The following is a 25,538-nucleotide window of genomic DNA, read 5'->3' as shown; positions in this document are numbered from 1 at the left end:
CATCACCATGGCAACATCCATCCCGCCTCCCCCTCGCCGAGGCGGAGAGACGAAAGGCGGGACTTCCTTCACCTCCCAACCAATCACGGCGCTTCCCCGGCTCCGCCGGCCAATGGCGCGGCGCGGCGCGGGCGAGGCGGAAGCGCGCGCGGGGTCGGAGGTCGCGGCTGTTGATGTTGACACGGCCCCGGCGGCCGCAGCGCCCGCGGCCCCTCAGCGCCGGGGGGGCCCCAGCGACCCCCGCCCGCGGCCCCCCCGCCCCCCGGCCGGCCCCCGGCCCGCGCCCAGCCCCGCGCCGCCCCCCCCGCCCCATGCGCGCCCCGCCATGACGATCCTCCCCAAGAAGAAGCCGGTACCGGCTCCCGACGGTGATGGCGATTCCGGCCCTGACGCGGGGCCCGAGCGCGGAGCGGACGCGGGGCCCGAGAGAGGCCCCGGAGGCGTCGGCGAACCCGGCGGGCCCGGCGTGGGGGGGGCCGCGGCCTCGCGCCTCTCCGCCGCCGCCGCTGCGGGGCTGGGCCGGGCTGCCCGGAGCCGCCGGGTCCCCCCCGCCCGCGGGGCCCGGCGGGCCCGGTACCGGCGGGCCCGGCTCCGCCGACGGCCCCGCGGCGCTGCTGGGGTTGGAGGCGGCGGCGCTGGGGCTGCCCGAGCCCCGCGGGCCCGGCTGCGGCGGCGGCGGAGGAGGCGGCCCCGGGCACAGCAAGCGGCGGCGGCGCGGCGGGGCCGGGCCCAGCGCGGGCCCCGCGGGCTCGGGCCCCGGCGGGATCGGGCTCGGGATGGGGCTGGGACCCCCCGGCTGCGGCAGCCCCGGGCCCGACGAGGCGGGAGGCGGCTACAACAGCGAGGATGAGTACGAGGCCGGCAGGGTGGAGATGGACCCGGCCACGGCCGAGCAGGTGCGGGGACACCGTGGGGACAGCGGGGACACCGGGAAGGACCTGCGGGGACAGCCAGGGGGGACCGGGAGGCATCAGGGGACACCCGGGGGGACCGTGGGGACAGTGAGGGACACTGTGGGAGAGCGGGGGGAGCATCTGGGGACACTGAGGGACAGCGGGGGGGACACCGGGGACAGCGAGGGGCATCTGGGGACACCGGGAAGGACCTGGGGGGAAAGCCGGGGGGGACCGAGGGACACTGAGGGACAGCAAGGGATGCTGGGGGGAGACCAGGGTGACACTGACGGACAGTGAGGGGGCATGGGGAGATGTTGGGGGACATCAGGGGTGGCATCTGGTGGTGTCAGGGGACAGCAAGGGACATCAGGAGGCACTGAGGGGACACCAGTGGGACACGAGGGACCTGCCGGGGTTCAGTGTCCCCCCACTGTCAAGCTGTTGTCCCTCCCCCACACGGGGCTGTCCTTGTCCCCTTTTTGCTGCCGTTTGTCCCCAAATTGTCACCGCTCTGTCCCCCCATCCCCCATTTTGGGACCCTCTCCTTTTCCCCCGAGTTTTCCTGGAACCCCCCTCCCCTTTTTTCTCCCTTTTCCCCCTTTTGTCACCCAAACCTCTCCTCCCCTGTGGCTCCCTCAGCTCCCCCCACCTCATCCCCCCCCCCCAATTGCCCTGGGGACCCCCCAAGCCCCCCAGGGACCCCTCCCCAAGTCCCCAAGTCCCCAGGGACCCCCCCCCGAGCCCGGCTGTGTCTCCAGCAGGAGCACCGGTTCGAGAAGGCTCTGCGGGAGAAGAAAGGCTTCATCATCAAACGCATGAAGGAGGACGGGGCCTGCCTCTTCCGGGCCGTGGGTGAGCCCCAAAAACCCCCAAAATTCCCCCAAAATCCCAAAATCCCCCAAAAATCCCAAAATCCCCCTTTAAACCCCAAAAAAAACCAAAATCCCCCCTTAGAAAACCCCAAAATCCCCCCTTAAACCCCCAAAATCCCCCCAAATCACTCCTTAAACCCCCTAAAATCCCCCAAAAATACCCAAATCCCCCCTAAAAATTCCCAAAATTCTCGTAGAAAACCCCAAAATCCCCCCTTAAACCCCCAAATCACCCCTTAAACCCCCAAAATCCCCCTAGGAAACCCCAAATCCTTTCTTAAACCCCCCAAATCCCCCAAAAATCTTCAAATCCACCCCAAAATCCCCCCTAAAACTTCTTAAAATCCCCCAAAAAACCCAAAATACCCCCAAAAATCCCCAAATCCCCCCTTAAACCCCTAAAATCCCCCTAGAAAACCCCAAATCCCTCCTTAAACCCCCCCAAATCCCCCCAAAAATCTCCAAACCCCCCCAAAATCCCCCCTAAAACTTCTTAAAATCCCCCCAAAAACCCCAAATCACCCCTAAAATTCCCAAAAATCCCTCAAATCCCCCCAAAAATCCCCCAACCCCCCCCCCAGAGGCACTGCCACCACCCTCCCCCCCCATTGTCACCTGTGTGTCCCCTCCCTCAGCTGATCAGGTGTACGGAGACCAGGACATGCACGAGGTGGTGAGGAAGCACTGCATGGACTACCTGGTGAGGGACTGGGAGGGACTGGGATAAACTGGGGGGGGACTGGGATGGGATTGTGGGGACACTGGGATGGACTGGGAGGGACTGGGAGGGGATTGGGTGGGACTGGGAAGGACTGGGAGGGACTGGGATGGGATTGGGAGGGACTGGGAGGGGTTTGGGGGGCACTGGGAGGGACTGGGAGGGTGCTCAGAGCCCTGGGGGGACCAGGCTGCTGTTGCCTCCCCCCCTCCTCCAGTGTCCCCAGCTGTCCCCTGTGGTGCTGTGTCTGTCCCCCAGTGGTGCTGTGTCTGTCCCCAGTCTGTCCCCAGCCTGTCCCCAGCTGTCCCCTGTGTCCCCAGCCTGTCCCCTGTGTCCCCAGCTGTCCCCTATGTCCCCTGTGTCCCCAGCCTGTCCCCAGCTGTTCCCAGTGGTGCTGTCCGTCCCCAGCTGTGTCCCCAGCCTGTCCCCAGCTGTTCCTGCTGTGTCCCCAGCCTGTCCCCAGCCTGTCCCCAGTGGTGCTGTCCGTCCCCAGCTGTGTCCCCAGCCTGTCCCCAGCTGTCCCCAGCCTGTCCCCAGCTGTTCCTGCTGTGTCCCCAGCCTGTCCCCAGCTGTCCCCAGTGGTGCTGTCCATCCCCAGCTGTCCCCAGCTGTCCCCTGTGTCCCTGCTGTGTCCCCAGCTGTCCCTGCTGTGTCCCCAGCCTGTCCCCAGCCTGTCCCCAGCTGTCCCCAGCTGTCCCTGCTGTGTCCCCTGCTGTGTCCCCAGCTGTCCCTGCTGTGTCCCCAGCCTGTCCCCAGCTGTCCCCAGCTGTCCCTGCTGTGTCCCCAGCTGTCCCCTGTGTTCCTGCTGTGTCCCCAGCCTGTCCCCAGCCTGTCCCCAGCTGTCCCCGGCTGTCCCCTGTGTTCCTGCTGTGTCCCCAGCCTATCCCCAGCTGTCACCGGTGGTGCTGTCCGTCCCCAGCCTGTCCCCTGTGTCCCTGCTGTGTCCTCAGCCTGTCCCCAGCCTGTCCCCAGCTGTCCCCAGCTGTCCCCAGCTGTCCCCTGTGTCCCCAGATGAAGAACGCCGATTACTTCTCCAACTACGTCACCGAGGATTTCACCACCTACATCAACCGCAAGCGCAAGAGCACCTGCCACGGGAACCACATCGAGATGCAGGCCATGGCCGAGATGTACAACCGGCCCGTCGAGGTCTACCAGTACGGCACTGGTGTGTGGCACTGGGAGCACTGGGGAGGGGTCCCACGGGCACTGGGAGCACTGGGAGCACTGGGGAGGGGTCCCTGGGGGGCCACGGGAACCACATCGAGATGCAGGCCATGGCCGAGATGTACAACCGGCCCGTCGAGGTCTACCAGTACGGCAGTGGTGTGTGAGCCTGGGGACACTGGGAGCACTGGGAGCACTGGGGAGGGGTCCCACGGGCACTGGGGTTATTGGGGAGGGGTCCCTGAGGGGCCACAGGAACCACAGGCCATGGCCGAGATGTACAACCGGCCCGTCGAGGTCTACCAGTACGGCACTGGTGTGTGAGCCTGGGAGCACTGGGAGCAGTGGGGTTATTGGGGAGGGGTCCCTGAGGAACTGGGATCAGTGGGGAGGGGTCCCTGAGGAACTGGGGTTATTGGGGAGGGGTCCCTGGGGGGCCACGGGAACCACAGGCCATGGCCGAGATGTACAACCGGCCCGTCGAGGTCTACCAGTACGGCACTGGTGTGTGAGCCAGGGGGCACTGGGAGCAGTGGGGAGGGGTCCCACAGGCACTGGGAGCACTGGGGAGGGGTCCCTGGGGAGCCACAGGGGACCCAGAGTGATGGGGATCAGTGGGGAGGGGTCCCTGAGGCACTGGGAGCAGTGGGGAGGGGTCCCACGGGCACTGGGGTTATTGGGGAGGGGTCCCTGAGGAGCCACAGGGGACCCAGAGTGATGGAGATCAGTGGGGAGGGGTCCCTGAGGCACTGGGAGCACTGGGGAGGGGTCCAAGGAGCCATTTTGGAGGTCCCAGGTGGATTTTTGGGGGTCCCATCAATTTTTTGGGGGGTCCCAGGTGGATTTTTGGGGGTCCCATCTACTTTTTGAGGGTTCCCATCTAAATTTTTGGGGATCCCAGCTGTTTTTGTGAGAATCCCATCTGGACTTCGAGATCCCATCTGGATTTTTTTTGGGTCCCATATCGATTTTTTTTGGATCCCATCTGGATTTTTGGGGTTCCCATCTGGATTTTTGGGGATCCCATCTGTTTTTTGGGGATCCCATCTGTTTTTTGGGGATCCCATCTGGATTTTTGGGGTTCCCATCTGGATTTTTGGGGTTTCCATCTGGATTTTTGGGGATCCCATCTATTTTTTGAGGTGCCCACCTGGATTTTTGGGGATGCCATCTATTTTTTGGGGTTCCCATTTGGATTTTTTGGGATCCCATCTGGATTTTTGGGGTTCCCATCTGGATTTTTGGGGTTTCCATCTGGATTTTTGGGGATCCCATCTGTGTTTTGGGGTTCCCATCTGGATTTTTGGGGATCCCATCTATGTTTTGGGGTTCCCATCTGGATTTTTGGGGTTCCCATCTGGATTTTTGGGGATCCCATCTGGATTTTTGGGGATCCCATCTATTTTTTGGGGTTCCCATCTGGATTTTTGGGGTCCCATCTACTTTTTGGGGATCCCATCTGGATTTTTGGGGTTTCCATCTGGATTTTTGGGGATCCCATCTATTTTTTGAGGTGCCCATCTGGATTTTTGGGGATCCCATCTGTGTTTTGGGGTTCCCATCTGGATTTTTGGGGATCCCATCTGGATATTTTTGGATCCCATCTGGATTTTTGGGGATCCCATCTATTTTTTGAGGTGCCCATCTGGATTTTTGGGGATCCCATCTATTTTTTGGGGTTCCCATCTGGATTTTTGGGGTTCCCATCTGGATTTTTGGGGATCCCATCTATGTTTTGGGGTTCCCATCTGGATTTTTGGGGATCCCATCTGTTTTTTGGGGTTCCCATCTGGATTTTTGGGGGTCCTATCTACTTTTTGGGGATCTCATCTGGATTTTTGGGGATCCCATCTGTTTTTTGGGGTTCCCATCTGGATTTTTGGGGTTCCCATCTGGATTTTTGGGGATCCCATCTATTTTTTGGGGTTCCTATCTGGATTTTTGGGGTTCCCATCTGGATTTTTGGAGTTCCCATCTGGATTTTTGGGGTCCCATCTGTTTTTTGGGGTTCCCATCTGGATTTTTGGGTGTTCCCATCTGGATTTCGAGATCCCACCTGGATATTTTTGGATCCCACCTGGATTTTTGAGATCCCATCTATTTTTTGGGGGTTCCCATGGGTATTTTCGGGGATCCCAGCCGGTTTTCAGGACCCCAGCTCTTTTCCCAAGGATCTCACGGGTGTTTTTGGGGTGCCTGTGTGTTTTGGGGTGCCCAGAGCCCATCAACACCTTCCACGGGATCCAGCACAACGAGGACGAGCCCATCCGGGTCAGCTACCACCGCAACATCCACTACAACTCCGTGGTGAACCCCAACAAGGCCACCATCGGCGTGGGGCTGGGGCTGCCCTCCTTCAAACCGGGGGTACGCACCGGGGACCCCGAGATCGGGGGGTGGGGGCCTTGGTTTGGGGTCTGGGGGCCTTGGTTTGGGGGGTGGGACCCCGAGTTTGGGGCATGGGGACCTTGGTTTGGGGGGGGACCTCGAGTTTGGGGTCTGGGGGCCCGAGTTTGGGGTCTGGGGGCCTTGGGTTTGGGGGGTGGGAGCCCGAGATCGGGGTCTGGGGGCCTTGGTTTGGGGGTTGGGACCCCGAGATTGGTGTCTGGGGGCCTTGGTTTGGGGGGTGGGAGCCCGAGATCGGGGTCTGGGGGCCTTGGTTTGGGGGGTGGGACCCTGAGATTGGGGTCTGGGGGCCTTGGTTTGGGGGTTGGGACCCCGAGATCGGGGTCTGGGGGCCTTGGTTTGGGGGGTGGGACCCTGAGATTGGGGTCTGGGGGCCTTGGTTTGGGGGGTGGGACCCTGAGATTGGGGTCTGGGGGCCTTGGTTTGGGGGGTGGGACCCTGAGATTGGGGTCTGGGGGCCTTGGTTTGGGGTCTGGGGGCCTTGGTTTGGGGGGTGGAACCCCGAGTTTGGGGTCTGGGGGCCTTGGTTTGGGAGGTGGGACCCCGAGTTTAGGGGGGGGACCTCGAGATTGGGGTCTGGGGGCCTTGGTTTGGGGTCTGGGGGCCTTGGTTTGGGGGGTGGGGGCCTTGGTTTGGGGGTTGGGACCCCGAGTTTGGGGTCTGGGGGCCTTGGTTTGGGGTGTGGGGGCTTTGGTTTGGGGGGGAACCTCGAGTTTGGGGTCTGGGGGCCTTGGTTTGGGGTCTGGGGGCCTTGGTTTGGGGGGTGGGAGCCTTGGTTTGGGGGGTGGGACCCCGAGATTGGGGGGTGGGACCCCGAGTTTGGGGTCTGGGGGTCTTGGTTTGGGGGGTGGGACCCTCCCTGAACCCCCTTTCTGTGGGGCTGGGGCTGCCCTCCTTCAAACCGGGGGTACGCACCGGGGACCCCGAGATTGGGGTCTGGGGGCCTTGGTTTGGGGTCTGGGGGCCTTGGTTTAGGGGGTGGGACCCCGAGATTGGGGTCTGGGGGCCTTGGTTTGGGGGGTGGGAGCCCGAGATTGGGGTCTGGGGGCCTTGGTTTGGGGGGTGGGAGCCCGAGATTGGGGTCTGGGGGCCTTGGTTTGGGGTCTGGGGGCCTTGGTTTGGGGGGTGGGAGCCCGAGATTGGGGTCTGGGGGCCTTGGTTTGGGGTCTGGGGGCCTTGGTTTGGGGTCTGGGGGCCTTGGTTTGGGGGTTGGGACCCCGAGTTTGGGGTCTGGGGGCCTTGGTTTGGGGTGTGGGGGCTTTGGTTTGGGGGGGAACCTCGAGTTTGGGGTCTGGGGGCCTTGGTTTGGGGTCTGGGGGCCTTGGTTTGGGGGGTGGGAGCCTTGGTTTGGGGGGTGGGACCCCGAGATTGGGGGGTGGGACCCCGAGTTTGGGGTCTGGGGGTCTTGGTTTGGGGGGTGGGACCCTCCCTGAACCCCCTTTCTGTGGGGCTGGGGCTGCCCTCCTTCAAACCGGGGGTACGCACCGGGGACCCCGAGATCGGGGCGTGGGGGCCTTGGTTTGGGGTCTGGGGGCCTTGGTTTGGGGGGTGGGACCCCGAGTTTGGGGTCTGGGGGCCCGAGTTTGGGGTCTGGGGGCCTTGGGTTTGGGGGGTGGGAGCCCGAGATCGGGGTCTGGGGGCCTTGGTTTGGGGGTTGGGACCCCGAGATTGGTGTCTGGGGGCCTTGGTTTGGGGGGTGGGAGCCCGAGATCGGGGTCTGGGGGCCTTGGTTTGGGGGGTGGGACCCTGAGATTGGGGTCTGGGGGCCTTGGTTTGGGGGTTGGGACCCCGAGATCGGGGTCTGGGGGCCTTGGTTTGGGGGGTGGGACCCTGAGATTGGGGTCTGGGGGCCTTGGTTTGGGGGGTGGGACCCTGAGATTGGGGTCTGGGGGCCTTGGTTTGGGGGGTGGGACCCTGAGATTGGGGTCTGGGGGCCTTGGTTTGGGGTCTGGGGGCCTTGGTTTGGGGGGTGGAACCCCGAGTTTGGGGTCTGGGGGCCTTGGTTTGGGAGGTGGGACCCCGAGTTTAGGGGGGGGACCTCGAGATTGGGGTCTGGGGGCCTTGGTTTGGGGTCTGGGGGCCTTGGTTTGGGGGGTGGGGGCCTTGGTTTGGGGGTTGGGACCCCGAGTTTGGGGTCTGGGGGCCTTGGTTTGGGGTGTGGGGGCTTTGGTTTGGGGGGGAACCTCGAGTTTGGGGTCTGGGGGCCTTGGTTTGGGGTCTGGGGGCCTTGGTTTGGGGGGTGGGAGCCTTGGTTTGGGGGGTGGGACCCCGAGATTGGGGGGTGGGACCCCGAGTTTGGGGTCTGGGGGTCTTGGTTTGGGGGGTGGGACCCTCCCTGAACCCCCTTTCTGTGGGGCTGGGGCTGCCCTCCTTCAAACCGGGGGTACGCACCGGGGACCCCGAGATTGGGGTCTGGGGGCCTTGGTTTGGGGTCTGGGGGCCTTGGTTTAGGGGGTGGGACCCCGAGATTGGGGTCTGGGGGCCTTGGTTTGGGGGGTGGGAGCCCGAGATTGGGGTCTGGGGGCCTTGGTTTGGGGGGTGGGAGCCCGAGATTGGGGTCTGGGGGCCTTGGTTTGGGGTCTGGGGGCCTTGGTTTGGGGGGTGGGAGCCCGAGATTGGGGTCTGGGGGCCTTGGTTTGGGGTCTGGGGGCCTTGGTTTGGGGTCTGGGGGCCTTGGTTTGGGGGTTGGGACCCCGAGTTTGGGGTCTGGGGGCCTTGGTTTGGGGTGTGGGGGCTTTGGTTTGGGGGGGAACCTCGAGTTTGGGGTCTGGGGGCCTTGGTTTGGGGTCTGGGGGCCTTGGTTTGGGGGGTGGGAGCCTTGGTTTGGGGGGTGGGACCCCGAGATTGGGGGGTGGGACCCCGAGTTTGGGGTCTGGGGGTCTTGGTTTGGGGGGTGGGACCCTCCCTGAACCCCCTTTCTGTGGGGCTGGGGCTGCCCTCCTTCAAACCGGGGGTACGCACCGGGGACCCCGAGATCGGGGGGTGGGAGCCCGAGATTGGGGTCTGGGGGCCTTGGTTTGTGGGGTGGGACCCCGAGATTGGGCGGTGAGACCCCGAGTTTAGGGTCTGGGGGCCTTGGTTTGTGGGGTGGGACCCTGAGATTGGGGTCTGGGGGCCTTGGTTTGGGGGGTGGCACCCTGAGATTGGGGTCTGGGGGCCTTGGTTTGGGGTCTGGGGGCCTTGGTTTGGGGGGTGGGACCCCGAGATTGGGGGGTGGGACCTCGAGTTTGGGGTCTGGGGGCCTTGGTTTGGGGTCTGGGGGCCTTGGTTTGGGGGGTGGGGGCCTTGGTTTGGGGTCTGGGGGCCTTGGTTTGGGGGGTGGGACCCCGAGTTTAGGGGGGGACCTCGAGATTGGGGTCTGGGGGCCTTGGTTTGAGGGGTGGGGTCCTGGGTTTGGGGGGTGGGAGCCCGAGTCTGGGGTCTGGGGGCCTTGGTTTGGGGGGTGGGAGCCCGAGTTTGGGGGCTCTGATTCAGGGGTGGGACCCCTGCGTGTCCCACAGTGTCCCCTGTGTGTCCCCATGTCCCTCATGTCCCCGGTGTCCCCTCAAGTCCCCATGTCCCACAGTGTCCCCTCCCCAGTGTCCCCAATGTCCCCTCACATCCTGGTGTCTCCAGTGTCCCCAATGTCCCCTCACATCCTAGTGTCCCCCGATGTCCCCAGTGCCCCCTCATGTCCCAGTGTCCCCAATGTCCCCACTGTCCCCAATGTCCCCAATATCCCTGGGGTCCCCAATATCCCTGGTGTCCCCGATGTCCCCAATGCCCCCTCATGTCCCAATGTCCCCACTGTCCCCAATATCCCTGGTGTCCCCAATGTCCCCTCATGTCCCAGTATCCCTGGTGTCCCCACTGTCCCCAATGTCCCCTCACGTCCCCAATGTCCCCTCACATCCTGGTGTCCCCAATGTCCCCAGTGTCCCCTCATGTCCCAGTGTCCCTACTGTCCCCAATATCCCTGGTGTCCCCAATGCCCCCTCACATCCCCAATGTCCCCTCACATCCCCGGTGTCCCTGATGTCCCCAATGTCCCCGGTGTCCCCTCACATCCCCGGTGTCCCTGTTGTCCCCAATGCCCCCTCACATCCCCAATGTCCCCGGTGTCCCCTCACGTCCCCGGTGTCCCCTCGATGTCCCCCTGTCCCCAGCTGGCGGAGCAGTCCCTGATGAAGAGCGCCATCAAGACGTCGGAGGAGTCGTGGATCGAGCAGCAGATGCTGGAGGACAAGAAGCGTGCCACCGACTGGGAGGCCACCAACGAGGCCATCGAGGAGCAGGTGGCCCGCGAGTCCTACCTGCAGTGGCTGCGCGACCAGGAGAAGCAGGCGCGGCAGGTGGGGACAGCGCGGCTGGCCCGGTGCCACCATTGGTGTCACCATGGGTGTCACCATTGGTGTCAGCGCCCGTGTCACTGCCCGTGTCACTGTGAGCCCCTGGGGTCACCATGAGTGTCACCATTGGTGTCACCATCCATGTCCCTGCCATCCCCTGGTGTCACCATGCGTGTCACCATCTGTGTCACCATCCATGTCCCTGCCATCTCCTGGTGTCACCACCTGTGTCACTGCCCATGTCCCTGCCATCCCCTAGTGTCACCACCCGTGTCACCATCCATGTCCCTGCCATCCCCTGGTGTCACCACCCGTGTCACTGCCCATGTCCCTGTGAGCCCCTGGGGTCACCATCTGTGTCACCATTGGTGTCCCTGGTGTCACCATCTGTGTCCCTGCCATCCCCTGGTGTCACCATGTGTGTCACCATCTGTGTCGCCATCCATGTCCCTGCCATCTCCTGGTGTCACCGTCTGTGTCGCCATCCACGTCCCTGCCATCTCCTGGTGTCACCATCAGTGTCACCATTGGTGTCACCGTGAGTGTCACCATTGGTGTCAGCGCCCGTGTCACTGCCCGTGTCACTGTGAGCCCCTGGGGTCACCATGCGTGTCATCATCTGTGTCACCATCCATGTCCGTGCCATCTCCTGGTGTCACCACCTGTGTCACTGCCCGTGTCCCTGTCATCTCCTGGTGTCACTGTCTGTGTCACCATCCATGTCCCTGCCATCCCCTGGTGTCACCATGCATGTCACCATCTGTGTCACCATTGGTGTCCTTGGTGTCACCACCCATGTCCCTGCCATCCCTGGTGTCACCACCTGTGTCACTATCTGTGTCCCTGCCATCTTGTGGTGTCACCATCCATGTCCCTGTGAGCCCCTGGTGTCACCATCTGTGCCACCACCTCTGTCCCTGGTGTCACCATCTGTGTCACCATTGCTGTCCCTGGTGTCACCACCCATGTCCCTGCCATCCCTGGTGTCACCACCTATGTCACTATCTGTGTCCCTGCCATCTTGTGGTGTCACCATCCATGTCCCTGTGAGCCCCTGGTGTCACCATCTGTGCCACCACCTCTGTCCCTGGTGTCACCATCTGTGTCACCATTGCTGTCCCCTGTCACAGTGTTCTCTTTGCCCCGAGAGTGACATCCTTCCCTTGTTCCTCTGTCCAGGGGGTGACACCTTTGTCCCCCTGCCCTGTGGTCACTAAGTGGTCACTCTGTGGTCACTCAGTGGTCACTCTGTGGTCACTCAGCGGTCACTCTGTGGTCACTCTGGTCACTCTGATCACTCTGTGGTCACTCTGGTCACTCTGTGGTCACTCTGTGGTCACTCTGTGTCCCCTCCTGTCCCCACAGCCGCGCAAGGCCAGCGCCACGTGCAGCTCGGCCACGGCAGCAGCGGCGAGTGGCCTGGAGGAGTGGAGCGGGCGCTGAGCCCTGGGGTCACTCTGGGGTCACTCAGGGGTCACTCAGTGGTCACTGTGGTCACTCTGGGGTCACTCAGTGGTCACTGGGGTCACTCAGTGGTCACTCAGTGGTCACTCAGCGGTCACTCTGGTTATTCAGTGGTCACTCAGTGGTCACTCTGGTCACTCTGTGGTCACTCTGTGGTCACTCTGCTGTCCCCTGTGGTCACTCTGTGGTCACTCAGTGGTCACTCTGCTGTCCCCTCCTGTCCCCACAGCCGCGCAAGGCCAGCGCCATGTGCAGCTCGGCCACGGCAGCGGCGGCCAGCGGCCTGGAGGAGTGGAGCGGGCGCTGAGCCCTGGGGTCACTCTGGGGTCACTCAGGGGTCACTCAGTGGTCACTCAGCGGTCACTGTGGTCACTCAGTGGTCACTCAGTGGTCACTCTGTGGTCACTCTGTGGTCACTCAGTGGTCCCCTCCTGTCCCCACAGCCGCGCAAGGCCAGCACCACGTGCAGCTCGGCCACGGCAGCAGCGGCCGGTGGCCTGGAGGGGTGGAGCGGGCGCTGGGCCCTGGGGTCACTCTGGGGTCACTCTGGGGTCATTCAGTGGTCACTGTGGTCACTCAGTGGTCCCCTCCTGTCCCCACAGCCGCGCAAGGCCAGCGCCACGTGCAGCTCGGCCACGGCAGCGGCGGCCAGCGGCCTGGAGGAGTGGAGCGGGCGCTCCCCGCGGCCCCGCAGCGCCGCCCCCTCCCCCGAGCACCCCGGGCTGCACCCCGAGACCCCCGGCCCCAAACCCCCCTCGCCCGGAGCCCCCCCCCGCCGGAAAACCCCCTTCGCCCTGCGCCCCAGGTGGGACTGGGGGCAAACTGGGAGCACTGGGGGACCTTACTGGGGGCACTGGGAGACCTTACTGGGGGCACTGGAACACTGGGGAACCAGACTGGGGACACTGGGAGCACTGGGAGACCTTACTGGGGGCACTGGGAGCACTGGGGGACCTTACTGGGGACACTGGGAGACCTTACTGGGGGCACTGGGAGCACTGGGAGACCTTACTGGGGGCACTGGGACACTGGGGAACCAGACTGGGGACACTGGGAGACCTTACTGGGGACACTGGGAGCACTGGGGGACCAGACTGGTGGGACTGGGGGCAAACTGGGAGGACTGGGGGAACTGGGGGCACAAACTGGGGGGCACTGGGAGTACTGGGAGTGCACACTGGGGGCACTGGGAGCCCAAACTGGGGGCTGGGGGGATGGGGACCCCAAACTGGGAGCTCTGGGGGTACTGGGAGCCCAAACTGGGGGGGACTGGGGGCACTGGGGGGCCCCCGAAACTGGGATTGGGGGTACTGGGGGGGTCCAAACTGGGACTGGGGGTACTGGGGTCCCCCCAGACTGGGATTGGGGGTACTGGGGTCCCCCCCAAACTGGGATTGGGGATAATGGGATGGATTTGGGGTCTGGGGGGGGTCCGTGACCCCAAATTTTGGGGGTCCCTGATCCCAGCTGTGGGTGAGTTTGGGGGGGGTCCCTGACCCCAATTTGGGGTTTTGAGGGGGGGGTCCCTGACCCCAAATGCCCCCCCAGGGACCAGCAGCCAGCCGGGGGTGGGGGGATTTGGGGTTTTGGGGGGTCCCTAACCCCAATTTGGGGTTTTGAGGAGGGGTCTCTGACCCCGGTGCCCCCTCCCCAGGGACCAGCAGCCAGCTGGGGGCGGGGGGATTTGGGGGGTCCCTTATCCCAGCTGTGGGTGGGTTTTGGGGGGTCCCTGACCCCAATTTGGATTTGAGGAGGGGTCCCTGACCCCGGTGCCCCCTCCCCAGGGACCAGCAGCCAGCTGGGGGCGGGGGGCGGCCGGGCCACGCCCCCGCTGGTGTCGCTGTACCCCGCGCTCGAGTGCCGCGCCATCATGCAGCAGATGTCCCCGACCGCCTTCGGTGAGCGCCGCTTTGGGGCCATTTGGGGACATTTGGGGACATTTGGGGGGTTTGGGGTGGTGTTAGGGGGATTTTGGGGCGCTTTAGGGTTGGTTTTGGGGGGATTTTTGGGGCGTTTTGGGGCGTTTTAGGGGGGTTTTGGGGCGTTTTAGGGGGATTTTGGGGCGGTTTAGGGTTGGTTTGGGGAGAGTTTTGGGGCGTTTTGGGGAGATTTGGGGGGTTTGGGGTGGTTTTGGGGGGATTTTGGGGCAGTTTTGGGTTCTAGGGGGATTTTGGGGCGGTTTAGGGTTGGTTTTGGGGGGATTTTTGGGGCGTTTTGGGGGGATTTTGGGGCGGTTTAGGGTTGGTTTGGGGGGATTTTTGGGGCGTTTTGGGGAGATTTGGGGGGTTTGGGGTGGTTTTAGGGGGATTTTGGGGCGGTTTAGGGTTGGTTTTGGGGGGATTTTTGAGGCGTTTTGGGGAGATTTGGGGGGTTTGGGGTGGTGTTAGGGGGATTTTGGGGCGGTTTAGGGTTGGTTTTAGAGGGATTTTGGGGCAGTTTTGGGTTCTAGGGGGATTTTGGGGCGGTTTAGGGTTGGTTTTGGAGGGTTTTTGGGGCGTTTTGGGGAGATTTGGGGGGTTTGGGGTGGTTTTAGGGGGATTTTGGGGCGGTTTAGAGTTGGTTTGGGGGAGATTTTTGGGGCGTTTTGGGGCGGTTTAGGGGGATTTTGGGGCGTTTTGGGGGGATTTTGGGGCGCTTTAGGGTTGGTTTTGGGGGGATTTTTGGGGCGTTTTGGGGAGATTTAGGGGGTTTTGGGGCGGTTTTGGGGGGATTTTGGGGCAGCTTTGGGTTCTAGGGGGATTTTGGGGTGGTTTAGGGTTGGTTTTGGAGGGATTTTTGGGGCGTTTTGGGGAGATTTGGGGGGTTTGGGGTGGTTTTAGGGGGATTTTGGGGCGGTTTAGGGTTGGTTTTGGAGGGATTTTTGGGGCATTTTGGGGAGATTTGGGGGGTTTGGGGTGGTTTTAGAGGGATTTTGGGGCAGTTTTGGGTTCTAGGGGGATTTTGGGGCGGTTTAGGGTTGGTTTTGGGGGGATTTTGGGGTAGTTTAGGGTTGTTTTGGAGGGATTTTTGGGTTGTTTTGGGGGTTATTTTGGAGGGGTTTAAGGTGGTTTGGGGGGATTTTGGGGCGTTTGGGGTGTTTTTGGGGGGCATTTTGGGGTTCTGGGGTTGGTTTGGGGCATTTTAGGGTTATTTTGAAGGGGTTTAAGGTGCTTTTGGGGGATTTTGGGTTGTTTTGGGGGGATTTTGGGGCATTTGGTGGTTGTTTTTGGGGCGTTTTAGGGTTTTGGGGGGATTTAGGGTTGTTTCGGGGGGATTCGGGGCATTTTGGGGTTTTTTTTAGGGGATTTTGGGTTCTTTTGAAGGGTTTTGAAGGATTTTGGGTTGTTTTGGGGCATTTTAGGGTCATTTTGAGGGGGTTTCAGGTCATTTTGGGAGACTTAGGATCATTTTGGAGTGTTGGCATGCAGTTCAGGAGAGGAATTTTTATTCCTGGGATAATTTAATGAACATTTTGAGTGTCCAACAGTTGGGAAAACCCCATGGAGGGGTTGGATTTATCCTTTTATTCCCAATTTTACACCTCGATTTCAATACCTGGGCACATCCAGAGCTCCAAATCTTTTTCCCCCCCAAACCCCAAGCATCTCCCCCCTCCCCAAATTGAAATTTTGGGCTCCCCCCAGGCCTGAACGACTGGGAGGACGACGAGATCCTGGCGTCGGTGCTGGCGGTGTCGCAGCAGGAGTACCTGGAGACCATGAAAACCTCGCGCCACAGAGACCCCGCCGCCGACAAGAGTTGATATTGAACCCCCGGACTGCGAAACCCCCCTCCCCAAAAACCCCCCCCACCCCCCCCCAGAGACCCTCCAGACTCCCCACCCCCCCAACACCACTCAAAAAAACAAACAAACAAAAAAACCAAACAACAACCAAAAAAAAAAAAAAAAAACCAAACCACGGCTGACCCCGACCCCTGCCCGACCCCACCCCCCCCAAAAAAGCCCCCAAGGGACTTTCGGTGAGGGGGGGGGGCTGAGTTTGGGGGTGACACAAATCCCCCCCCCCCAAAAAAAAAAACGGAAAATGGGGGAGGGGGACACAGCGCTGGACGCCGCGGATGAACCTCGGCTGGTTGGTTTGGGGGGGGAGAAGAAGAAGATGGAGATGGAGATGGAGAAGACCCCTCCTCAAAATGACAGGGGCTGGGGGAATGGTGGGGGAGGGGCTGTTATTTTTTTTCTTTCTAGGGTCTCCTCTTGTATCCCCTCCCCCCCTGCCCCACCACCACCACCGTGGGATTTTGCTGTTTGGGGGATGAGGAAGGGGGAGGGGGGGCAAAATACGAGGGGGGGGGGGAAGGGGTCCTCACTCTGCCCCTCCCCCCTCATCTCGAGCATCGAGCCCCCCACCAGCACCTGGGGGGGGGGGAGGGGGGGAAGGGGGTCCGGGGGTGCTGCCCCCCCACATCCCCCGCACCCCGGTATTAAACTGATGCCCAGCAGCCCCCTGGCCCCGTCTGTTCGTGGGGGGCTCGGCTCCCTCCCCCACCCCCCCCGACAGGCGCTGGGGGGTCCCCAGGCCCTTGGGCGGGGCCCTGGGGAAGGAAGGGGGGGTGAGGATTTGCGTTTTTGGGGGATATCACCGCGATTTTGGGGGCCCCGGGCCCGGTTTTGGGGACTTCCGTGTTTACCTCACGGTTGCCATGGTGATGCGTCGCGCTCGGATGACGCGCCTGGTTGCGGCAGCCAATCAGCGGTGAGGGCGGGAATGAGGGTTGGTGTCAATTTGGGCGCGCCGGGGACCGCGGCGCTGCCTGACCCAAGCAATGTCCGGGAGGCTTGAGGGCTATCGGGGCTCTGCGAGTGCTATCGTGATACAGAAAATATCGTGACAGCCGCGGCGGGGGTTGGGTCTCTTTATATCGCGACAAAGCGGCGAGAGATCTCCCGGCAGCGTCGCGCTAGGCCGCGTTTCCATGGCGACATCGAGGCGTGGCTGGGGGCGGGGTCAGCACCTCATGGTGGGTTCTCATTGGTCGGTAGGCGGAGCTTGCGCTGCTGCTCCGCCCCTTTCCCCGGCCGCCAGGGGGCGCCACGCGCGGAGCGGGGGCGAGCGCGGGGAATGGAGCTGCGCGGGGGGCCCGGTGAGGGGCGGGGGTCTGAGGGGAAATATGGGGTTTGTGAGGGAAAATATGGGGTTTGTGAGGGAAATATGGGGTTTGTGAGGGAAAATATGGGGTTTGTGAGGGAAAAATAGGGTTTGTGAGGGAAAATATGGGGTTTGTGAGGAGGGAAATGGGGTTTGTGAGGGGAAAAATGGGGTTTGCGAGGGAGAAAGGGGGTTTGTGAGGAGGGAAATGGGGTTTGTGAGGGGAAAAATGGGGTTTGTGAGGGAAATATGGGGTTTGTGAGGGAAAATATGGGGTTTGTGAGGGAAAAATGGGGTTTGTGAGGGGGAAAGTGGGATTTTTGAGAGGTGTCCTGAGGGGAAAATGGGGTCTGAGAAGGGGGAAATGGGGTTTGTGAGTGGAAAATAGGGTTTGTGAGGGGAAAATGGGATTTGAGAGGGGGAAAAATGGGATTTGTGAGAGGAAAATGGGGTCTGAGAGGGGGAAAAATGGGATTTGTGAGGGGAAAATGGGGTCTGAGAGGGGGATCCTGAGGGGAAGATGGGGTCCCTCAGGAGGGGGAGCGTGAGGGGCGGTCCTGAGGGTCTGGGGGAGGGATGAGGGAAAAATGGGGGTCCCGAATGATGGGAGGGGGAGTGTGAGGGGAAAATGGGGGTCCCTGAGGGGAAATCGGAGTCCCAAGGACTCTGGGGATTTGGGGGGGGGGGGGTCCCTGAGGGGACATTTCGGTGTTGGGGGACGGTGGATTTTGGGGTGGGGGGCACACGGGGTACCTGAGGGGGAGGGGGCGGCCAAGGGGGTCTGTGACACTGCAACCCCCCCCCACCCCCTGACCCCCAAATCCCCTCCCCAGATCTCGGCAGGAGAAGGAAAAAGCGCAAAAAGGACAAAAAACCGAAAGCACCCCCAAGGTGAGGGGGGGGTCAGCGGGGCCACGACCCTTACCCAGAGTGGGGGGAGGGTGGGACACACACGGGCAGAGCCCCCTTTAAGGGGATGGGGGGGGGACATTCCGAGCCGCCCCTCCCCCTCCAGGGCTATTTTTAGCCCCGCGGGGCCGGGGGGCCTTGAGGTCATTTCTATTTTGGGGGGGTGATGGCCCAGAATGCTCCGCACCTGCCCCCCCCCCCCCCAGCTCGGGGGGGCCTCTGGGACCATTCCCGGCTCCTTGGCCACTGTGGGACCACCCTGGGACCCCCCCCCAGCATGGGGGAGACCCCCGAAGGGACCAGGTATGGGGGGGCAGAGAGAAGACCCCCGAAGGGAGCAGATTTTGGGGAGGGGGTGGCAGAGAGGAGACCCCTGAAGGAAGCAGATTTTGGGGAGGGGGTGGCAGAGAGGAGACCCCCGAAGGGAGCAGATTTTGGGGAGGGGGTGGCAGAGAGGAGACCCCTGAAGGGAGCAGATTTTGGGGAGGGGGTGGCAGAGAGGAGACCCCTGAAGGGAGCAGATTTTGGGGAGAGGGTGGCAGAGAGAAGACCCCCGAAGGGAGCAGATTTTGGGGAGAGGGTGGCAGAGAGGAGACCCCCAAAGGGAGCAGATTTTGGGGAGGGGGTGGCAGAGAGGAGACCCCTGAAGGAAGCAGATTTTGGGGAGGGGGTGGCAGAGAGGAGACCCCTGAAGGAAGCATATTTTGGGGAGGGGGTGGCAGAGAGGAGACCCCTGAAGGAAGCATATTTTGGGGAGGGGGTGGCAGAGAGGAGACCCCCAAAGGGAGCAGATTTTGGGGAGGGGGTGGCAGAGAGGAGACCCCTGAAGGGAGCAGATTTTGGGGAGGGGGTGGCAGAGAGGAGACCCTGAAGGAAGCAGATTTTGGGGAGGGGGTGGCAGAGAGGAGACCCCCAAAGGAAGCAGATTTTGGGGAGGGGGTGGCAGAGAGGAGACCCCCAAAAGGAGCAGATTTTGGGGAGGGGGTGGCAGAGAGGAGACCCTGAAGGAAGCAGATTTTGGGGAGGGGGTGGCAGAGAGGAGACCCCCAAAGGAAGCAGATTTTGGGGAGGGGGTGGCAGAGAGGAGACCCCTGAAGGAAGCAGATTTTGGGGAGGGGTCCCAAATCGGGGTGTTCTGGTTGGTGGCCCGGCCACGGGCGGGTCCCAGCTTTGCTGTCCCCCCCCTCAGGACCCCCAGCCCCCCCGGCGAGGTGTCCCCAGACCCCCCCCCGGCGCTGCCGTCGCTGTCCGAGTCCCTGCTGGGCTCCGACGAGGGGGAGCAGGAGGACCCCCGGGATTACTGCAAAGGTGGGGACACCCCGCTCCTTTTGGGGGTGTTCGGGGAGGGGTCCCCAAACCCCAGAGTGACAGTTCCGCCCCCTCCGCGCCCCCTCCCCAGGGGGGTATTACCCGGTTCGGATCGGGGACCTTTTCCACGGGCGCTACCACGTGGTTCGCAAGCTGGGCTGGGGCCATTTCTCCACCGTGTGGCTCTGCTGGGACCTCCGGTGAGTGCGGGGACACCCGGGGGGGGCTCCTGGGGGGCTCAGAGGGGGCTCCCCTGGAATTTTGGGGGGGGTTCCCCTGCTGTTTTTGGCCGCCCCGGGCAGGAGGAAACGTTTCGTGGCGCTGAAGGTGGTGAAAAGTGCCCCCCAATACACGGAGACGGCGCTGGATGAGATCAAACTGCTGAAATGTGTGAGTGCCCCCGGCCCCCCCAAACCGGGGAGCCCCAAATCCACCGCCGTGACCCCCCCCCGTGCGCCCCCCAGGTGCGGGATTCCGACCCCAGCGACCCCAACCGGGAGAACATTGTGCAGCTCATCGACGACTTCAAGATTTCGGGGGTCAACGGTGTCCGTATCCTTTTGGGGGGGCTCTGGAGGACCCCGAGTGTCCCACCCCGTGGTGGGGGGTCCCAGGGGTCTGGGGGTTCCTTGACTGCCCCCTGCCCCAGATGTTTGCATGGTGCTGGAGGTGCTGGGGCACCAACTGCTGCGCTGGATCATCAAATCCAACTACCAGGGGCTGCCCCTGCCCTGCGTCAAGAGCATCGTGCGGCAGGTGGGGGGGGGGCTGCGTGCCCAAATCCCCCCCGGGACCCCTCATGGGCTGCACAGAGACCCCCAAATCCCCCCCTGGGACCCCCCGTGGGCTGCACAGAGACCCCCAAATCCCCCCCTGGGACCCCGCCTGGGCTGCACAGAGACCCCCAAATCCCCCCCTGGGACCCCACATGGGCTGCACAGAGACCCCCAAATCCCCCCTCAGGACCCCAAATGTGCTGCACAGAGACCCCCAAATCCCCCCCCGGGACCCCGCATGGGCTGCACAGAGACCCCCAAATCCCCCCCTGGGACCCCACGTGGGCTGCACAGAGACCCCCAAATCCCCCCCGGGACCCCAAATGTGCTGCACAGAGACCCCCAAATCCCCCCCTGGGACCCCGCATGGGCTGCACAGAGACCCCCAAATCCCCCCCCGGGACCCCGCATGGGCTGCACAGAAACCCCCAAATCCCCCCCTGGGACCCCGCGTGGGCTGCACAGAGACCCCCAAATCCCCCCCTGGGACCCCGCATGGGCTGCACAGAGACCCCCAAATCCCCCCCTGGGACCCCGCATGGGCTGCACAGAGACCCCCAAATCCCCCCCGGGACCCCGCCTGGGCTGCACAGAGACCCCCAAATCCCCCCCGGGACCCCTCATGGGCTGCACAGAGACCCCCAAATCCCCCCCGGGACCCCTCATGGGCTGCACAGAGACCCCCAAATCCCCCCCTGGGACCCCTCATGGGCTGCACAGAGACCCCCAAATCCCCCTGGTTCACTGGGACCCCACATGGGCTGCACAGAGACCCCCAAATCCCCCCCTGGGACCCCAAATCCCCCCCTGGGACCCCGCCTGGGCTGCACAGAGACCCCCAAATCCCCCCCTGGGACCCCAAATGGGCTGCACAGAGACCCCCAAATCCCCCCCTGGGACCCCTCATGGGGTGCACAGAGACCCCCAAATCCCCCCTCGGGACCCCAAATGTGCTGCACAGAGACCCCCAAATCCCCCCCGGGACCCCACATGGGCTGCACAGAGACCCCCAAATCCCCCCCGGGACCCCTCATGGGCTGCACAGAGACCCCAAATCTCCCTGGTTCACTGGGACTCCACATGGGCTGCACAGAGACCCCCAAATCCCCCTGGTTCACTGGGACCCCTGATGGGCTGCACAGAGACCCCCAAATCCCCCTGGTTCACTGGGACCCCAAATGGGCTGCACAGAGACCCCCAAATCCCCCCTGGGACCCCACACGGGCTGCACAGAGACCCCCAAATCCCCCCCTGGGACCCCAAATGTGCTGCACAGAGACCCCCAAATCCCCCCCTGGGACCCCGCATGGGCTGCACAGAGACCCCCAAATCCCCCCTGGGACCCCCCATGGGCTGCACAGAGACCCCCAAATCCCCCCTCAGGACCCCAAATGTGCTGCACAGAGACCCCCAAATCCCCCCTCAGGACCCCAAATGTGCTGCACAGAGACCCCCAAATCCCCCCCTGGGACCCCGCCTGGGCTGCACAGAGACCCCCAAATCCCCCCTCGGGACCCCAAATGTGCTGCACAGAGACCCCCAAATCCCCCTGGTTCACTGGGACCCCCCATGGGCTGCACAGAGACCCCCAAATCCCCCCCTGGGACCCCAAATGGGCTGCACAGAGACCCCCAAATCCCCCCCGGGACCCCTCATGGGCTGCACAGAGACCCCCAAATCCCCCCCTGGGACCCCTCATGGGCTGCACAGAGACCCCCAAAATCCCCCCAGATCCCCCCAGCTCCCCAATTTGGGGTGCCCCTCACAGCTTTGGGGTGCCCCTCTCCAGTTTGGTGTGTCCCCCCCACGATGTTGGGGTGTGTCCCCCTAATGTTGGGGTGTCCCCCCGATGTTGGGGTGTTTCCCCCCGATTTCGGGGTGCCCTCCCCGATGTTGGGGTGTGTCCCCCTGATGTTGGGGTGCCCTCCCCAATGTTGGGGTGCCCTCCCCGATTTCGGGGTGCCCTCCCCGATGTTGGGGTGCCCCCCCCCGATTTCGGGGTGCCCTTGCAGGTGCTGGAGGGGCTGGATTACCTGCACACCAAGTGCAAGATCATCCACACGGACATCAAGCCCGAGAACGTGCTGCTCTGCGTGCCCCAGCCCTACCTGAGACACCTGGCGGCGCAGGCCACGCGCTGGGCACGGGGGGACGGCCCCCCCCGAGGGGCAGGTACCCCAAAACCCATCCCCGGGGGGGGAGGGTACCCCAAAATCCATCCCCTGGGGGGCAGGTCACCCCAAAATCCATCCCGTGTGCAGGTACCTGTTGATCCCCCAAAAGACCAGGTGTGCCCAAGCCCCCAATGCTCTGGGGGTCCCCCTGGAGTTTGGGGATCCCCAAATCCCCCCACACCTGGCCTGGGGATCCCCAAATCCCCCCACACCTGGCCTGGGGATCCCCAAATCCCCCCACACCTGGCCTGACATCCCCCTCCTGTCTGTCCACAGTGAGCTCAGCACCCCAGGAGGAACCTGTGAGTGGGATTGCACACCTGGGGGGGTGTGTGTGCTCACCTGTCCTTGCACACGTGTGTGTGCTCATCTCTGTGTGTGTGCTCACCTGTGTGTGCTCACCTCTGTGTGTGTGCTCACCTGTGTGTCCTCACACCTGTCCTTGCACACCTGTGTGTGCTCACCTGTCCTTGCACACGCGTGTGTGCTGACCTGTGTATGCTCACACCTGTCCTTGCACACCTGTGTGTGCTCACCTGTTTGTGTGTGCTGACCTGTGTGTGCTCACCTGTGTGTGCTCACACCTGTCCTTACACACCTGAGTGTGCTCACACCTGTCCTTGCACACGCGTGTGTGCTGACCTGTGTGTGCTCACACCTGTCCTTGCACACCTGCGTGTGCTCACCTGTTTGTGTGTGCTCACCTGCATGTGGTGACCTGTTTGTGTGTGCTCACCTGTGTGTGCTCACACCTGTCCTTGCACACCTGTGTGTGCTCACCTGTTCGTGTGTGCTCACCTGTGTGTGTGTGCTCACACCTGTCCTTGCACACCTGTGTGTGCTCACACCTGTCCTTGCACACCTGCGTGTGCTGACCTGTTTGTGTGTGCTCACCTGTGTGTGCTCACCTGTCCTTGCACACCTGCGTGTGCTGACCTGTTTGTGTGTGCTCACCTGTGTGTGCTCACCTGTCCTTGCACACCTGCATGTGCTCACCTATGTGTGCTCACACCTGTCCTTGCACACCTGCGTGTGCTCACCTGTTTGTGTGTGCTTACCTGTGTGTGCTCACACCTGTCCTTGCACACCTGCGTGTGCTCACCTGTTTGTGTGTGCTCACCTGCGTGTGCCCTCACACCTGAGCATGCTCACCCGTGTGCCCCCGCATGGTTTTGCACACCTGTCTCCCCTTTGCCCCCCAAAATCAAAGCTCCCCCTATCCCAGGACCCCCAAAACCGAGGGAATCCCCCCCAAAACCGAGGGAATCCCCCCCAAAACCGAGGGAATCTCCCCAAAACCAAGGGAATCCCCCCAAAACCGAGGGAATTCCCCCCAAAACCGAGGGAATCCCCCCAAAACCGAGGGAATTCCCCCAAAACCGAGGGAATCCCCCCCCCAAAACCGAGGGAATCCCCCCAAAACCGAGGGAATCTCCCCAAAATCAAAGGAATTCCTCCCAAAACCGAGGGAATCTCCCCAAAACCGAGGGAATTCCCCCCAAACCGAGGGAATTCCCCCCAAACCGAGGGAATCCCCCCCAAACCGAGGGAATCCCCCCAAACCGAGGGAATTCCCCCCAAACCGAGGGAATCCCCCCCAAAACCGAGGGAATCTCCCCAAAATCGAGGGAATCTCCCCAAAAACCAAAGGAATTCCCCCAAACCGAGGGAATTCCCCCCAAAACCGAGGGAATCCCCCCCAAAACCGAGGGAATCTCCCCAAAACCGAGGAAATCTCCCCAAAACCGAGGGAATCCCCCCCAAAACCGAGGGAATCCCCCCCAAAACGGAGGGAATTCCCCAAAACCGAGGGAATTCCCCCAAAACCGAGGGAATTCCTCCCAAAACCGAGGGAATCCCCCCAAACCGAGGGAATCTCCCCAAAACCGAGGGAATTCCCCCAAAACCGAGGGAATCTCCCCAAAACCGAGGGAATCCCCCCAAAACCGAGGGAATTCCCCCCCAAACCGAGGGAATTCCCCCCAAAACCGAGGGAATTCCCCCAAAACCGAGGGAATTCCCCCAAAATCCATCCCCCCGCCCCCCCAGGAGCGGCTGTCGCGGGCTCAGCGGCGCCGGCGGCGGCGGCGACAGCGGCGACAGCGACAGCTGCTGGCAGAGAGACTGCGGGACCTGGAGCGGCTGCGCGACAGCGCGGGGACACCGGGGACAGCCAGCGACACCGGTCAGTGCGGGGGGGACACCGGGGGGGACACCGGGGACAACCAGTGACACCGGTCAGTGCGGGGGGGGACACCGGGGGGGACACCGGGGACAGCCAGTGACACCGGTCAGTGCGGGGGGGGACACGGGGGGGACACCGGGGACAGCCAGGGACAGCGGTCAGTGCGGGGGGGACACGGGGGGGGACAGCGGTCAGTGCGGGGGGGGACATTGAGGACACCGGTCAGTGCGGGGGGGACACCGGGGTGGGGGGCTTTGGACCCCAGATTCCTCCCAGATCCTCATGGGACATTGGAGGGGACATCAGGGGGTCCTAGGGGGACACTGGGGGGGGGTCCCAGGACATGGGGAGGGGAAGAAAGGAGACCCCGGGGGGGGGGAATCTGTGACATCTGGTGGGGTTGGGGTCCCCAGGGTGGGGTAGGGGGGATCCCCAAAGACAGTTTGGGGTCCCCGGGGTGGGTCTGGGGTCCCTAGGTGGGGGTGCAGGGGACAGTTTGGGGTCCCCGGGGTGGGTCTGGGTCCCTAGGTGGGGTGCAGGGGACACTTTGGGGTCCCCGGGGTGGGTTTGGGGTCCCGTGGGTGAGCAGGACCCCCAAGAACAATTTGAGGGGCTCTGGGGACAGTTTTGGGGTCCCTGGACCTGTTTTGGAGAGGTTTGGAGCTCCAGAAATTGGGGGGGGGGGGGGCGGTTTGGGGACCACCTGGGAATTTTTGGGGTGAATTTGTTTGGGGAGGGGTCTCAGAGTCTGTCTCGTCGTGCAGAAACCCCCCCGGACCCCCCAGAGGAATGTGGGGGGAGCCCCCCGAGCGGGGCCTCGTCCTCGGGGGTGCACACGCTGCCGGCGGGGGGGGGGCTCCAGCGATGGATTCTCGGGGGGCTCCTGCGCCTCCAGGGGGGGCCCGGGACCCCCGCGGCGCCCCCCCAGCCCCAGCTCGGCCTCGGACTCGCTGTTCACCCCCCACCTCGGGCTCCCTCCTGTCGGGGGGCTCCGAGGGGCTCCCCAAGCCCCTGGGGTCAGTGGGGAGGGGGCTTGGGGAGGGGCTTGGGGGGGTCTAGAGGGGGAATTTGGGGTGAGGTTGGGGGGGATTTGGGGTTTGGGGGGGTCTAGAGGGGGAATTTGGGTGGGGTTGGGGGGGGATTTGGGGTTTGGGGGGGTCTAGAGGGGGGAATTTGGGTGGGGTTGGGGGGGATTTGGGGGTTGGGGGGGTCTAGAGGGGGAATTTGGGTGGGGTTGGGGAGGAT

The 25,538-nt window shown here is 63.1% G+C and overlaps 2 protein-coding genes across 2 annotated transcripts in view; both read left to right on the top strand.

Annotated features, from left to right (window-relative positions):
• Positions 1–285: 285 nt before the first annotated feature.
• Positions 286–15,747, top strand: LOC132322738 (OTU domain-containing protein 5-like). The gene is given in 10 exon segments (XM_059837444.1): positions 286–896; positions 1,655–1,748; positions 2,404–2,468; positions 3,498–3,654; positions 5,872–6,020; positions 10,205–10,390; positions 12,454–12,620; positions 12,622–12,656; positions 13,636–13,749; positions 15,475–15,747. Coding segments are annotated over 10 exon segments (1,611 nt in total). The 5' UTR covers positions 286–371; the 3' UTR covers positions 15,594–15,747.
• A 7-nt stretch (positions 15,748–15,754) lies between these two features.
• Positions 15,755–25,538, top strand: part of SRPK3 (SRSF protein kinase 3) — a 13,877-nt gene continuing 4,093 nt past the window's right edge. Inside the window, exons 1-11 of the mRNA XM_059837439.1 lie at positions 15,755–16,936; positions 17,775–17,832; positions 19,040–19,158; positions 19,250–19,358; positions 19,461–19,548; positions 19,623–19,710; positions 19,808–19,914; positions 21,947–22,106; positions 22,385–22,410; positions 24,158–24,293; positions 25,058–25,313. Coding sequence (XP_059693422.1) covers positions 16,915–16,936; positions 17,775–17,832; positions 19,040–19,158; positions 19,250–19,358; positions 19,461–19,548; positions 19,623–19,710; positions 19,808–19,914; positions 21,947–22,106; positions 22,385–22,410; positions 24,158–24,293; positions 25,058–25,313 — 1,169 coding nt within the window. The 5' untranslated portion in view covers positions 15,755–16,914. The remainder of the gene's footprint in view (positions 16,937–17,774; positions 17,833–19,039; positions 19,159–19,249; positions 19,359–19,460; positions 19,549–19,622; positions 19,711–19,807; positions 19,915–21,946; positions 22,107–22,384; positions 22,411–24,157; positions 24,294–25,057; positions 25,314–25,538) is intronic.

The sequence above is a fragment of the Haemorhous mexicanus genome, assembly GCF_027477595.1.
Source record: "Haemorhous mexicanus isolate bHaeMex1 chromosome 35 unlocalized genomic scaffold, bHaeMex1.pri SUPER_35_unloc_4, whole genome shotgun sequence".
NCBI lineage: Eukaryota > Metazoa > Chordata > Aves > Passeriformes > Fringillidae > Haemorhous > Haemorhous mexicanus.
The sequence above is the reverse complement of the archived record's forward strand: the minus strand, read 5'-3'. Positions and strand labels throughout refer to the sequence as shown.